This window comes from Plectropomus leopardus, chromosome 11, assembly GCF_026936395.1.
Source record: "Plectropomus leopardus strain MGB_pleo_1.0 chromosome 11, ASM2693639v1, whole genome shotgun sequence".
NCBI classification, from domain to species: Eukaryota; Metazoa; Chordata; class Actinopteri; order Perciformes; family Serranidae; genus Plectropomus; species Plectropomus leopardus.
Window position 1 is genome coordinate 15,655,342 of NC_142186.1, and position 13,566 is coordinate 15,668,907.

Below are 13,566 nucleotides of genomic sequence, written 5' to 3' on the forward strand. Positions count from 1 at the left end.
TTTTTCTAAGCACCCTTGGCAGCAGTTACAGCATGGAAGTTTGAAATTCTCTGTCTAAAAAGTCCTAATTACATCCAGTAAAATATATATTTATATATAAATTAGATCACCCTAAAGAGTGGTGATTTAGATAACAAGTTCTTTGTATATTTTTTTTCGCAGGATGTGGACTAAGAGTGTAATTTATGCAGTCATGATGAGTGATGACGGAAAAGCAAAGTGGCATTTCCTCTCAGAGCTTACTCAAAAGAAAAAGAAAACTTTCTTCATGGTAAGTTATTTTGGCGCAAAGAAAACTAAAAGTTCAGGGGGGTTCTCTGTAATATTTCAGATTTATGTGTCAGGTGTGACTTTAATGCTTTGTTGTATTTTGCTGTCATAACCATTCTTCTGCACCAGAGGGAGTCATATCTACAGTTAAAAAGTCACTTTATGCATTGACGCTACATATTAAGTGGCAATACACTGTTCAGTCCCTTACCTCAGCTATTTACAGAACACAATTAAAACAGTATTGGATACTAAAATGTGGAATTCTATGTAAAATTGCTGTGAAATAAAGTGCCGAACCTAGGGAGAAGAACATGTAGCCTTTTCCCTAGGTTTGAGGGCAGTTTATTACTAAAAAATAAACGGTGTCATACTGATCAGAATAATTAGGATCATGGACTTTAAATTGGGTGTCGTAAATTGTTAATGAATTATTATTGTTATTATTATGAAAAATTCATAATCCATTAAATAATTTCCCACGCATCCCATGCACGTTTTCTCCTCATTTTCCTTAAATGTAGCGTCTTTCCCTTGTTATTATACATCTATGGTGTTTCCTTTCACGCTCCTCGTGCAGCGCCTACTTCAACTGACGTCAAGCCGTGCTGACGTCACCGCGGAGCCACGCTGCACTGATCGTCCAAACAACTTTTCCAGAGAAACTTCACTCACACAACGCGCTCAGGAGTCGACCAACAAAGTGCCGAGATTTTACGAAGCAGCCGAAAACACCAGCGAAAAACGTGACCAGGAATTAGCGAAACGACTTTTGTTTCACGTATATTTAAGTTATTTTTTCCTCATTATTTCTCCTTTTGTCTTACAACTGTCGTCTCTTTTTGGAAAGTTAAGATGAGGAATCTGCGGTTGTTGTTTCTCGTCGGGCTGGCGACTGGCTTTATCAGTGAAAAAGTAAGTAGCTTTTAATTTTAGTAGGTTTTCATTAACATGTCGGGGGAAACGAAGGTTATGGTGAGCGAAGGTAAACGAAGACTTGGATGTTGTTTTGGCTCGAAAACGTTGACTTTTTGTGTTTCTTTTATCCCGATTAAAGACGTTAATTAGCCGTTGAGATGCGTCCAGAAAATGCGAGCCTCCATAACGTTTACATTTGTTCTGTCAACAGTTTTGTTTGTTTCCATTTCAGACTTTAAGCTACTGTTCTAGCTTTAACTGCACTTTTTTAAACACACTCTCCCAAATTGGTGGTCCAGGTGGACGGTGCTTGTAAATCTGTGCTAAAAGTGATCAGCGTGGAAATAAGCGTGGTAGCTGTTTGTAAGCACATGCTAATAATATTCTCCAGGAAGCAACCGTATTTACATTACAGGTATATTAAAGTACGGACGGATTTAGGTTGTGCTGATATTTACCCAGACACTAAGCAGACTATTCAACCCAAGTTCATGCGTCTAGTTGGTGTCAAGTTCACACTGGGCCAAAGTCTGTTTAGCCTCTAGCTCACAACTTTGACATTTCAACCCAAACCAGACCTGGTCTGGATTTCCCACCCACAGAGGGGTTTGTCTAAAATGTCATTATTTGCATGATGAACTTCTGTATTAGACACGAATGAACTCGGATAAAAATGTTCTAAAATGTCTCCCTGTCTTTCTCCCACTCTTGGTGTTTGTGTGTGTGTGTGTGTGTGTGTGTGTGTATTGTAAAGCTGGAAAACACCTGGAAATAACAGGCTAAAGCAGACCTCTGCGCATTGTCAGAAGTGCAAAAATATCCTTGCATGATTTATTCACAGTAAAAGTCCCAAACGAGAGCCAGGGAACTCTGCCATCTCAATTCTTGATATTTATGATTTATGGACTAAATATTGTGAAAGAGAAAGCTGAAATCTAATACTGTCCTGAATATGTCTAGCAGGAGCTTGCAAGCAAGTAAACATTGGCTAAATACTGAAAGACTTGTTAAGACAAGGGGGAAAAAATAAAATTTAATGCATTTTTCCCCACATAAGGCCCCATGATTTGTAATCTGAGAATATGTATTATAAATGGATGTGATTACAGAAAAACAGCTTCCTTACAGCTACAGTTGTACTTTTATCATCTTGCAACTGTATGTTGTACTCTGCTCTACACATGCTTTGATTCCCTATCACGTCATGCCACTAATACACAGACTCCAGTTTTAAATTGCAGGGCGTGATGGGTTACGGCGTATATTCAAACTGTCTATTTCTTTGAGCGTGGCTGTAGAATTACTGGTTAGTCAGTCACTGACGTTACTCACATCTGAACGATGAATGTTGAAACAGGATTGTGAGCTTGTGAGCCGGTAGTTGTGTCATTTTCTGGATGGTTGACTCACAGTGAATCCCACTGGGCTAGTCCAGGCAAGCATATCTGTGTGGGTTACAGACCCAACCATAGAAGGCAAGAGGAAGCATGTGACACTGTCACTTTGTCTTATAAATGTTTATTTTCATAGTGCTTCTGAAACACGCAGACGACATAAGGATTTAATTGAATAGAACAAGCAAACATTGCACTGGTGATAATCCAGGAATATAAAACAAAAGGTCGACATCTATAGCTGAGGAGAATCAGCATACAATGTAGTCTACCCGAAGTTAATTGATCTCTTAGTTTAAAGAATCGCAGAATTAGTCGCAACATATTAAGCATAACATTGTTCTGTATATACAAGGGAAGAATTACACATCCTGTCTGTCTGACAGCATCTGCTTTGCTGCCGGTCTGTATCTGTGACATTTTGGTGGCTTTGTTGGTTATAGTTAATGTGACTTTCAATTTCAGCACCCCGTAAAGAGATCTGTAAAACCAGAGCTAGCTAAGTTCTGGTGGTGAGGGGGGTCCTTCTCATACTGCTCTTTGCTCCACCATAAACCTTTTAATATATTAAGCCCCTAAACAAATGAAAATTGCTTCGTTTGTCCAACACTGTGGACTAGGACCTTTAGCTTGGGGTCAGCAGACTCAAATAACTGTGATACATTCTGGCATTTCAGTTTAGGCCATTATGATACCCTCTTGTGTAAAACAAAAAGAGATATTGTTTCTGTCTTTATACCCATGTCTTTCCATACAATCTTACCAAACTCCTGCTCAGATTTAGGGCAACAGAGTTGTAACAAAAACATAAGTAATCCATACTCTGAACTGGCTCATTATTCTTTTATCAGCGAATATCTCATTTGTGAAACCTTTGGAAACTATGACTGCTGTTAATTAAACTGACACATTTGACGTTGAGGTGGGTCAAACATTTTATGACTCTTGCCTTGTTCAAATAAACACCCCCTCTAATGCAGTGTTGTGTGTTGCTGCTGCGATCTAGATTGCGATGACAGGTATGCTGTGTACTTTTGGCTGTTACACGTCACTCTTGACCCAACTGCTCTCTCATTATCGTTCACTTCCAGCTCGTGGAGGAAATATTTTACTGCAACAATAAATCCAGTGGACACACACACACACACACACACACACACACACACACACACACACACACAATAAAACGGATTTGTTGATTACAATAATGCACTCCCCAAACACACTATATCCTATTGCATGTCTGTAGTGTTTCATCATTGCGACCTGACTGTTTCCAGAAATCTGTCTTCACTTGAACAAAGCACCGGGACACCAGATGGTTATATACGGCCTGTGTGTATGTGTGTGTGTGTGTGTGAGCTATGTACATATGTATGTTTTCCAGATGTGTGTAACCTCTAACTGGCTGAGTCAAATCTCCCAGGTAACCCTGCTGCATAACCTTTTCTTTTATTTAGCCTTTGGGTTTCCTTTTGTATGTTACATTGTACAACTAATCAGTTAGTCATTTAATAGACAAGTATTCCCCAATACCTCAGATAATCAGTTGTTCAGGTCATTTATCAAGCATAAATGCCAGTCTTTCTCTGGTTCAAGCTTCTCAAATTTTAGGATTTGCTAGTTTTCTCTGTTATTTTTCCTTCTAAACTGTTTCAGTGTTGGACTTTTGGCTGGACATAAGAAATCTGAAGATGTCACATTTATCCAGGAATTTGTGATATGCGTTTGTCTCTGCCTTTATAATAACTTACGGATTAACTAAAAATAAAACAGATTGATCAATAATAAAAATAGTTTAATTTTCTAATAAAAATAGTTTAGCAGCTGCCCTCCTCAGTTTGGATCAGTTTGGTCCCTCCCAGGGCGCACTGTCATTCTAAAATTAGCCTCTAAAGTTTTAGATTTACACATATGAAGAATGTAGTGCAAAGCACTTCAACACAATGAATTGCTTTAAATGTCAGTTTGATCTTTTAAAATGTATTATCTATCATATTGCCCATTTATCAAAATTGCACTATATCTGTAAAATGGTGATAGTCATCATAACCATACAGCCTAGCCCTATATCACTGAGCATGTGAGTGTTTTTGTTTTGAGAACATGTTCATGGTGGAGGTGGTGTGTGTAGCAATCAATCAGTTCAGTAGCACCTAAGATCACAGTAGTAGTAGTTGTGGCCTTAAAAGGGAATCCTGCTCATTCTCAGTATGTACATTGTGTCCCTCCTTCACTGGGACAGTCCAGTCAATGTAGAACTGAGCACGAGTTGCTCTTTTTCAAAGCTATCAAAGAAACCAGACAACCAAGTTCAGTGATGTCCAACCTGGAGCTGTGAGTTTGGCAGGAAATAATAGACTGCTATAAGCTTAGAACTCCCTTTGGCCTTTTACGTTTATTGTAAGCTGAAAGAGTGAGTTTAATGTCTCCTGCAGTAACAGTTTTTAGTGTCTGTGTCTTTCATTTTGACGAGTGCAGCATCTGCTTTTGTAATCCCTGGTTGAAGACAGTAAGAATGTAAGAGCTTCCTCTGCTATTTTAGTCAGCCCTGGCAATGTGACTCTCTGATGTCTTTTGGAAACTGATGTTAATGATTTTCTCTTTGGCCTGTTTTCACCACAATCTGAACACAACATCTGTTTTATGTCATAATGGTTTCTCTCTTGTTACATCTCAGTTAGTACCAATAAAAAATATCAAATGTCTTAAAAAGTCACAAAGGAAAGTGAGCAGAGCGGTTTGTCTTGAGCTTTGATCTACTGTTGTTTATTGGCACTAAAAGTATGGTCTGTGCAAAACTGGCATTATTATGTGAAGTGCTGTGGTTTGCAATGAGTCACCTCTTATTTCTCTTGTGGTATATTGTGAAATGGAAGGCTACTATTGGCATGAGGAGTCTCGCGCAGTAGAATTACTTCCTGTACTTTCCTCAGGTGTAAATATTTATTGGACAAAAAGATCCTCTTCCTGTCAATAGCATCTGTTTAAGGAGAAACATACAGCACCGTTCCTGTCTCCCTCCTTTCCCTCCTTTCTCCAGTCTTCCTCCTTTCTCCCTCTCTCAGCACCTGTGTTAGTGGAAGCATAGTATACATACCAGACATATTTCAGGTCTCAATGGGCCATATTCATCCATGTCTGTGTAAGTATGTGTGTGCTCATCTGTCTCGCTGTCTTACTACTAACATCTGCTCAGACTCATTATTATCAGGTTGCTTTCTTTGATTTATTTTTCACTTGTCGGCCCAAACCATTTGTTATATTACTGTTTTTCTGAAGTTATCACAGCTTGTTTTAACCTGCTTCATACATTGAGACGTATTTCATTTTTCATATTTCAGCAAGCTCCTGAATAACTTCACCTATTTAAGTACCTCATTCTTGGTTCAAGCCTAGATTCAAGTGTCAGACAAGTATGGTTTTGGCTTTCATCACACTCCTTTGTGTAGCGTTTGGGTTAGTGGAAGATTGTCCTTCCCTACAACCTCATATATAACATGTTTTTTTCCTGTGTGTGTGTGTGTCTGTCTGTCTGTCTGTCTGTCTGTGTATGTGAGTCCTCATCTCTGTTGTGTGTGTTGCCTTTGAATCTGCTTGATGTCTCCCTCCTCGTCACACACACTTAGATCTCTGTCTGGCTCTGTGAAGCATCACAAATTACTGCCACACATGAAATGAACATAAAGAGACAGCTTCCTTCTAAATGCACATGCTACAGTACGGATGCAACACGCACTATGGTGAAACTTACAGACACCAGTGAACACACGGTGTAGGTTTTTGGCTGTGAGAGACATTGTTTCACTCCCAAACTGTAGAGACGTTCATGTGTTTTTGATTAGTGGAAGGAATTCTGCAAGTGCGAATAACAGAGAACCGTGTGTCTCCATGCGTCTCCATGTCTCTCCTGTCTTAATTAGTATTTATCTTCTGCTTGAATCATAATACCTGTCTTATTTCTCTCTCTCTTACAGCTTTTTGTGTCCTCCCAGACACCCTCTTCCACGACAGACGACCTGTATATAGAGGGCCACACGTCAGGTGGCCTCCCGATAGATGACGAAGATGGTGATGTTGACGGCTCAGGCTCTGGATCCGGAGACTACGGTGAGGAGAACACTGCCTTTATTTTGTTATTTTTATGCATGGAAGTAATTTTGGATGCAGCATTAGTGGGGTTCATCTTAGTCATAATGTGCTTTTGGGACTTTTTCTGTCTTCAAATTTAAAATTCCTTAGAGGCAGTTAGTTTTACAAAAGCTTTCCTCATTTCACCGTGTTTTATCTGATCTTCTCACTCTTTTGCAAACATCAGACAAATGAGCAATGTATGTCCTGTAGACACAAGTGCTTGTATATTCAGACACAGAAGCGCTCACTCACAGTCTGCCAGATGTTTGTCCTGAGGTGATGTGGAGTTAACCAGGTGACATTTTATTGGAAGCGCACAGATGTCAGATACTCTCTGCCGTCATTATCAGTGACTCACCTTCATGCCCACGGTGAATAATATGCAGGAACATTTAGTGTGTGATCACATTATAAACTCAAATGCGGTTAAGTGAATTCCAGTATGTTATAAAACTCACAGATTGTATTCCTCTTGCGTGTAAATGGAACTGTTTGAGTAGCATCCTGAGGGCACATTTTAACATTGCGTCACTGTCCGATTAAAACCATGTATCAACTAAATGTCAGCCTTATGAGCTGAGACATGAGTAGCAGAATCTTCTCAAACCATGAAGTTACAGTCATTCTCAACAAAATAACAAATACATGATTTCTGCAAAAATAAGATTCTAGCACTATCATGTGTCTGCAGTCTATTTACAGGTGATAGGTACAGATATTGTTTTTTACTCCAAAATCAGTAATGGTGCTAAGTTGACAGGAAACTCACTCTTAAGTGTTGGCATTTATGGTGACTGTCTCCTCAATCTCAACTTTCACAGACGTCACATATAAAGAAGAGATAGTCAGGAGGATCCTCAACATCTCTCAGACCACAGTCTCCAAAGAAATGGTTCCTACTCAATCGCAGCCAACAGCAACCTCTCCTCAAAACCCATCAACCACAGCAGCAGACAGCCAGGATCCATCAACCACAGTGGAGGAGGACACAGAGACACCGTTTGTATTACCTAAAGGAGACAATGATGAGGAGGTATGTTCCCTGTCCTTTTACAAAAATCCTTATCTCAAAGTTAGAAAATCTTTATGAATTGATCCCAAGATAAAGCACTTGTAATGTGCCATAGGCTATTTCAAAGATTCAAATATTACAAATGATGTACCCATATATACTTTAAAGAAATGCCTTTGGACATTGTTAATGATTTACAGACTTGCATCCAATTACACTGTTTTCTTCTGACATCTGCATGAACTAAAGCCCTCTCAAGCATACATCTGTTTTATGCATTTTGATATATATGATGTGTGACATGAGATTGTCAGACTTGCTGAGATGTGTTATAATAAAACTTAAAGATACGCAGAGCTTTCACATTTCATTTCCAGCGTCTGTCTCATGGTTTATACAGTGCTAACCAGAAAGTATTCAAAACCCTAGTTTGCCTTTTTTCATCCTTACTTTGTTACCCGGTGCATTTAACTTATTCATACGTTCCTCCAGGTGGCAGGCCCAACAGCTGATTGGTTCACAGAGAGTACCCGTCCCAGCTCCACTAGCGAGCCAAGTGAAACGACTGAATTGGGCATGGACATCACCGTAAACAAAGACACCGAAGAGGACAACAGTCTGGTGTCGACACCCAAAAACCGGAAAGATGAAGTCGAGGAGGTTGACAATGAACTTCTGGAGAAAAATGGCAGAGGCAGCATAATATATGAGATGGACTCCCCTGAAGAGGTGACCTCTGAGAACATGTGGGAGAGGACAGAAGTGCTGGCAGGTAAGGACAGACAGATTTCCATTCAGCTTTACTGCATCTTTACTGTGCCCACATGTTTAATTCACTGAGCTGATTCAGGGAGAATATCTGAAGACAAATCCGATGAAGGTTTTAATGATAAGTTGCAAAATTTGCAAGAATGGATGTTAAGCGCTTTAGAATGGTAAGAAATAAAAAATAATTTCTTGTTTTCTGTCCTCTCCAGCGGTGATAGCGTGCGGAGTGGTCGGATTCCTCTGTGCTGTTTTCCTCCTCCTCCTCCTTGCATACCGTATGAAGAAGAAGGACGAAGGTAGCTACGACCTGGGAGACACCAAAGTTTCCACAACAGCCTATCACAAAGCGCCTACCAAGGAGTTCTACGCCTAAATTGACCAAAAGGGACTTTAAATGGAGTCTGTCTCCTCCCAGTCAGGACTAAGAATGGATCTATAAACACCTGAAGACGATTCCTCTCGATGAAGTTTGAAGTCAAGCACCTCTGTTCTTCTTCAGTGCCTCCACCATTATTTTTTTCCATCTTTCCTAACTTCTTCCTCTGCTTCCCCTTTACATCTCGCTCTATGATGTTCATTGTTTGTGAAGAAGATCATAAGGGAACAAATAAGACTTTAAAAATAAATTCCTATCATTCCATTCTGGGGAAGGAGTCAGACATTAAATACACATCCTCAATTTCAAGAAAGGAGTCTTTTCTAGAATATCCAAATGGATCACAACTGCTCTAGTCCAGCAAAGTAGTCAGCTTCAGAATACTGAAAACACTGTGCTTTTAGATTCACAATACTTCTGTAAACTGAACCACACTGGGCCGGGCTTGGTTCTGATTTACAGACAGATTTATTGTCGCATATAGCAGAACTACAGCCGGAGCTGTCGCAGCGCAGCTTAACAACACTGAGGAAGTTCACAGAAACATTTGAATAGCCTTAACGCAGTTTGAATACTGGTAATTAAAATGGTACGCTGTATGGGATTAGTATTACAAAGGGCCTTCAAAATTTAAACCCTTTTCCCTTTATTTGAGGTCAAATTTGTTTAACATTTTTCATTGTTACATTTCATTTTCTGTACGCTTTCTGTGCTGAATTGATTTTTTGTTCTTGTGAGGAATGAATATGTTTTTTCATATGCTGTCCAGTATTGGATTGAGAGATTTTTTTACTCTGCAGGTACATATTTGTGTTGTTTTCTCACAGATATTTGACACTTATAGAATTGACCAAATATAAATGTGCTTTATTTGTCTTTTGGAAAATTATTTTACTAGCTTTTTTTAAATGTATTTTGATGTTAAGAGATTATATTTCCTTAAGCCATTTTTAAGATATTTCAGTTTTTTTCATTGCGTTCAGTGGTAGTCTTTAGGCTGTCAACCTTGCATCCAACATAAGTAATATTTTCAGGATTATTTTATTCAGTGACTGAGTGCTGCAAGCACGTGGAACAGGGTTGCTAAGGTAGAGCCAGGGCGAATGACTATAATTCAGAAACCATAGAGGTGACCATCGTTTTCTGAAGCAGCCAAAGCACATTCCTCTCTAACTGTCAGCTATATGCAGCTAGCAATAGCAGGTTTGAACTTAAAGGGACAGTGACATGTAACTGACAGGTGGATAGCAAATCTGCAATTTATTTACTACTCACAAATTATTTTTAATTAGTTGCAAGTAAGATAGTGCAAGCATGTCAGGTTATAGATGTGTGTTTCCTAATAATCAGTTTACCTCAGCCAGCCAACCCAAAGAGCTTGGGACCTTCTAGAGATTTGAGGAGCTTCAATGAGGATACAGGGGGCAGTTAACAGCACCAACAACAGGGTGGTATTCCCTTTTTTAATAGTGCATAATCTTTGCTTGTATACACCCTGTTAAATATATATATCTTAGTGACAATATTGGGGATTTCCCCTATGTATAGTCTGTGATGAATCTTAACTAACTACCTACTGCCTATTGTGTGTCAAAGAAAAGTGCTTTTTAAATCAGCCTCTTATTGAACAGGGGGAAATGTCTTAGCAGCTTTATTTGTGGCCTTAAACCTTTGTGGATAGGTCAAATAAAAATTTTTAAACCAACTTTGGTCATCAAAATGACTGCGGTCAGTGGTCAGTGCATACAGAGAGGTGGGGATAAGTGGTAAAAATATGAGTTGACCTGTCTCGATCCACACATTCTCAGTGAAATTATATTGTTTTTTAATTCTGTTGCTCTGATTTGAATGACTGAGATCGAGTTCAACTGAGGAATGTTTAATTGGTACAAGCATTTCCTAATAGGATTGAAATGGCAATCTTTGCTTGTTTTTTGATTACCTTGTTTCAAAGGTCACCACCCCCATATGTTGCAAAATGTTTAGTGGCAGTGTTTTTTGGCTATTAAAAGCTTGATCCCCGTTCATGAGGCAGTACCCTCAGTGAAGGTTGGTGAGTAAGGCTACATTTTTTTGTGTGTGTATGTGTTTTTAGTCAAGTCTTAATAGTGTTTACATGATATATTTATCTTTTCCATAATAGAAAATACTATTTTGAAGCAGTTTCAGGTTATATGAATGCAAATGCAAACTACCTATTCACCACAGCTGGATTACCCAGACAAATTCATCACTAACCCACTGTGACTTACTGTTGATAACGTGAAATGTGTCAGGCACTGGAACCCTCTGTGCCTTGCAATACATCGTATATATTCATTTACAGCTGCTTTGACCTTTGAGCTGTACAGAACCTCAACTGGATTAATTCTGGGCGAGACTGCTGTGCTGTTGGTCCAGGAAAGACACATACATTTTTGTTAGTATGGACAACAGGAATGTCAGAGAAATGTCTGACATAAACTGTACCCATAGAGGGTTAGGACAACAACCTTTCTGTTCTAGGATCTCTGTAAGGTATACAGTATGCTGATGATACTATAATTTATATGTATTAATTTATACTTGCTTATGCTAAGACTATAATCTGGATTAATATGCCAGTGATAAACTGGGATTGTACAGTATATAGTCATGATCGAGTCTTTGTGCCCACTGCTCAGTTTTGTTTTTAAATGTCTTGTTTTTAGTGTTTTTGACAAGCTTCGGTTCAATTCATTTTCAATTTCAGTATCAGTTGTCTAGATTTTCTTAAACACCTTTTTTTTTATCTAAATACATGCCATAAATAATTACATAGGAATAATAAGTTCCTTGTAAATATATTCAAGCTTTAATTTTCAGTTTAATCGAAATTGAATATGAATTGCCTGAAGCCTTGAGTTGAACAAATAAACGCCTACACAAAGGTGGCAACCAACCAAAAATCGACTTGCAGATAAGATGGTCACATAAATCCACGAGTTGGCCAAGAGAGAACTGTGTTGCTGAAATTGTGTATTTTATGAGGTTCACTACATCATAAAAGATGCAGCTTTAATGCAATTCTAAAACTGGTTTGTCATTTTTTGGCTTCTTGGACTGAGCATACATTCATACTTCATTCTGATACACATATCCATAGACAGCAAATGCATTCACTCAACAGCATCTCTGTTAATGTTTAACCACCTATGTCCTTACTTTCTGCCATCTTATTGACCCATTTGCCTTTCATCCCACCTTCCCATTTTAAATGTACACAAAATCTTTGTACTGTTTGCCTCTTAGGCAATAAGGTCGTGTTTCAATAGAGTATTTTGGAACTGCTGTGTTGTATTACTGTGTGAAAAGAAGACAAAGTCAAGATCAGATTCTGTAGCAGGTCCTCTAATCATTCTACAGAAATTACATAAAAGCTCTGACTGGACACTCAAGTTTGTAATGAGTAACTAGTCATGTAACTATGTGTTCAATGTTCCTACATTGAAAGGTCAGCTGTAGGTCAAAGCACTCGGTTGTAGCTTTTGTTCCAACTTTTTTGCACAGTAGCGCAGAAAAAATATTTCCTCCAAGCCTCAACAAACATCCTCTTAAAAATGTAGATGCCAAAAAGAAAAGTTTTCAAACCACTGTGTTAAACCAAGCCAGCAGCATGTGAATGGAGCCAAATGGTCCGATGTTTTTCAAACTCGATAATGCAGAGAGGAAAACACAAATGGCAGATGACAGTGAAATAAGAGGCTGGTGAAGCACAGGAAGACACTACATATCATATATGATTATGTAAAAAGCAAGTGGCTGAAAGCAAACAGGAGTTAACCTTCTGTAAATTCAAAAATAAAGTAAAATACTGAGGTAGTAGTTGAGTGTAAGAAAAGTGTAAGTAAACTTTAATCAGACCCTACTCACAGGGTGGGACAGTCACAGTGAAGGCCAATGACTGCTGAGGAACGCAGATGATTAGTGGTAGAGGACAGGGGATGAAAACCACAGAGTGAGATGTGGGCAGAGAAGTGCTGTGTTGTCCACAGTGTCAATTCAATACATATCCAAGCACTGGAAATCTTTTGACGAGTAAAAGAGTTGACAAGGAGATGTTGAAATTTTAGAAGAAGACACATTATATAATTGTGCCCCAAAAAACGTTAGAATCTGTTTTCTTTGCAATGTGAGAATAAGGCAACATTGATAGGGATACACCTTCTGCAATTTAATAGTCCCAAGTAACAATAATATAGTTCATAGACCATGCTCTATTATTTCATTGAAAAGAAGTATCTGGTTCTGCAGCAGCACCTGATACTTCTCTATCTATAATCACATCTTCATACAATGCTAACTATGATTACAAGAGTATGGTATTTCTCCAGAAATGTCAGTTTTGAAACAAAGCACAATCAAACATTTGAGAGCTCAGAGCTCATCTCAAACACTTGTTTTTGCTGAGATTACATATGGGATGTAATTATGTCTGCATTTTTAGTAAAAGGCATGTACAATCTTTAAACTCTTTTAACATACTTTATATTTAAACAGAGAGTCAGATGTAAACTGAAATTAAGAATTTTTATTCATTATTTAATTGGCCCAGTAAAGTTTAGTCTTCAAAGCAGGATCAATGACAAATTTTATTTCAGTTTTTTTAAACTATATTTAGAAAATGACTAATAAATCTACCTTGTACCTTGTACCTTCAGTACATCAGTGTTTGC

The 13,566-nt window shown here is 38.5% G+C and overlaps 2 protein-coding genes across 3 annotated transcripts in view; both read left to right on the top strand.

Annotated features, from left to right (window-relative positions):
- Positions 1 to 923: 923 nt before the first annotated feature.
- On the top strand, positions 924 to 11,917 carry LOC121945485 (uncharacterized). The gene is made up of 5 exons (XM_042489685.2): positions 924 to 1,185; positions 6,560 to 6,692; positions 7,538 to 7,749; positions 8,221 to 8,500; positions 8,706 to 11,917. Exons 1-5 carry the CDS (start codon positions 1,126 to 1,128, stop codon positions 8,867 to 8,869), a joined length of 849 nt encoding a protein of 282 aa, XP_042345619.2. The 5' UTR covers positions 924 to 1,125; the 3' UTR covers positions 8,870 to 11,917.
- The window catches only part of LOC121945484 (carboxypeptidase Q-like), a 31,667-nt gene continuing 28,930 nt past the window's right edge, over positions 10,830 to 13,566 (top strand). Inside the window, exon 1 of one of the 2 annotated variants that reach the window (XM_042489682.2) lies at positions 10,830 to 10,925. The gene's annotated coding sequence lies outside the window, so the exon portion shown is untranslated. The remainder of the gene's footprint in view (positions 10,926 to 13,566) is intronic. The other variant, XM_042489683.2, reaches the window with a different exon arrangement.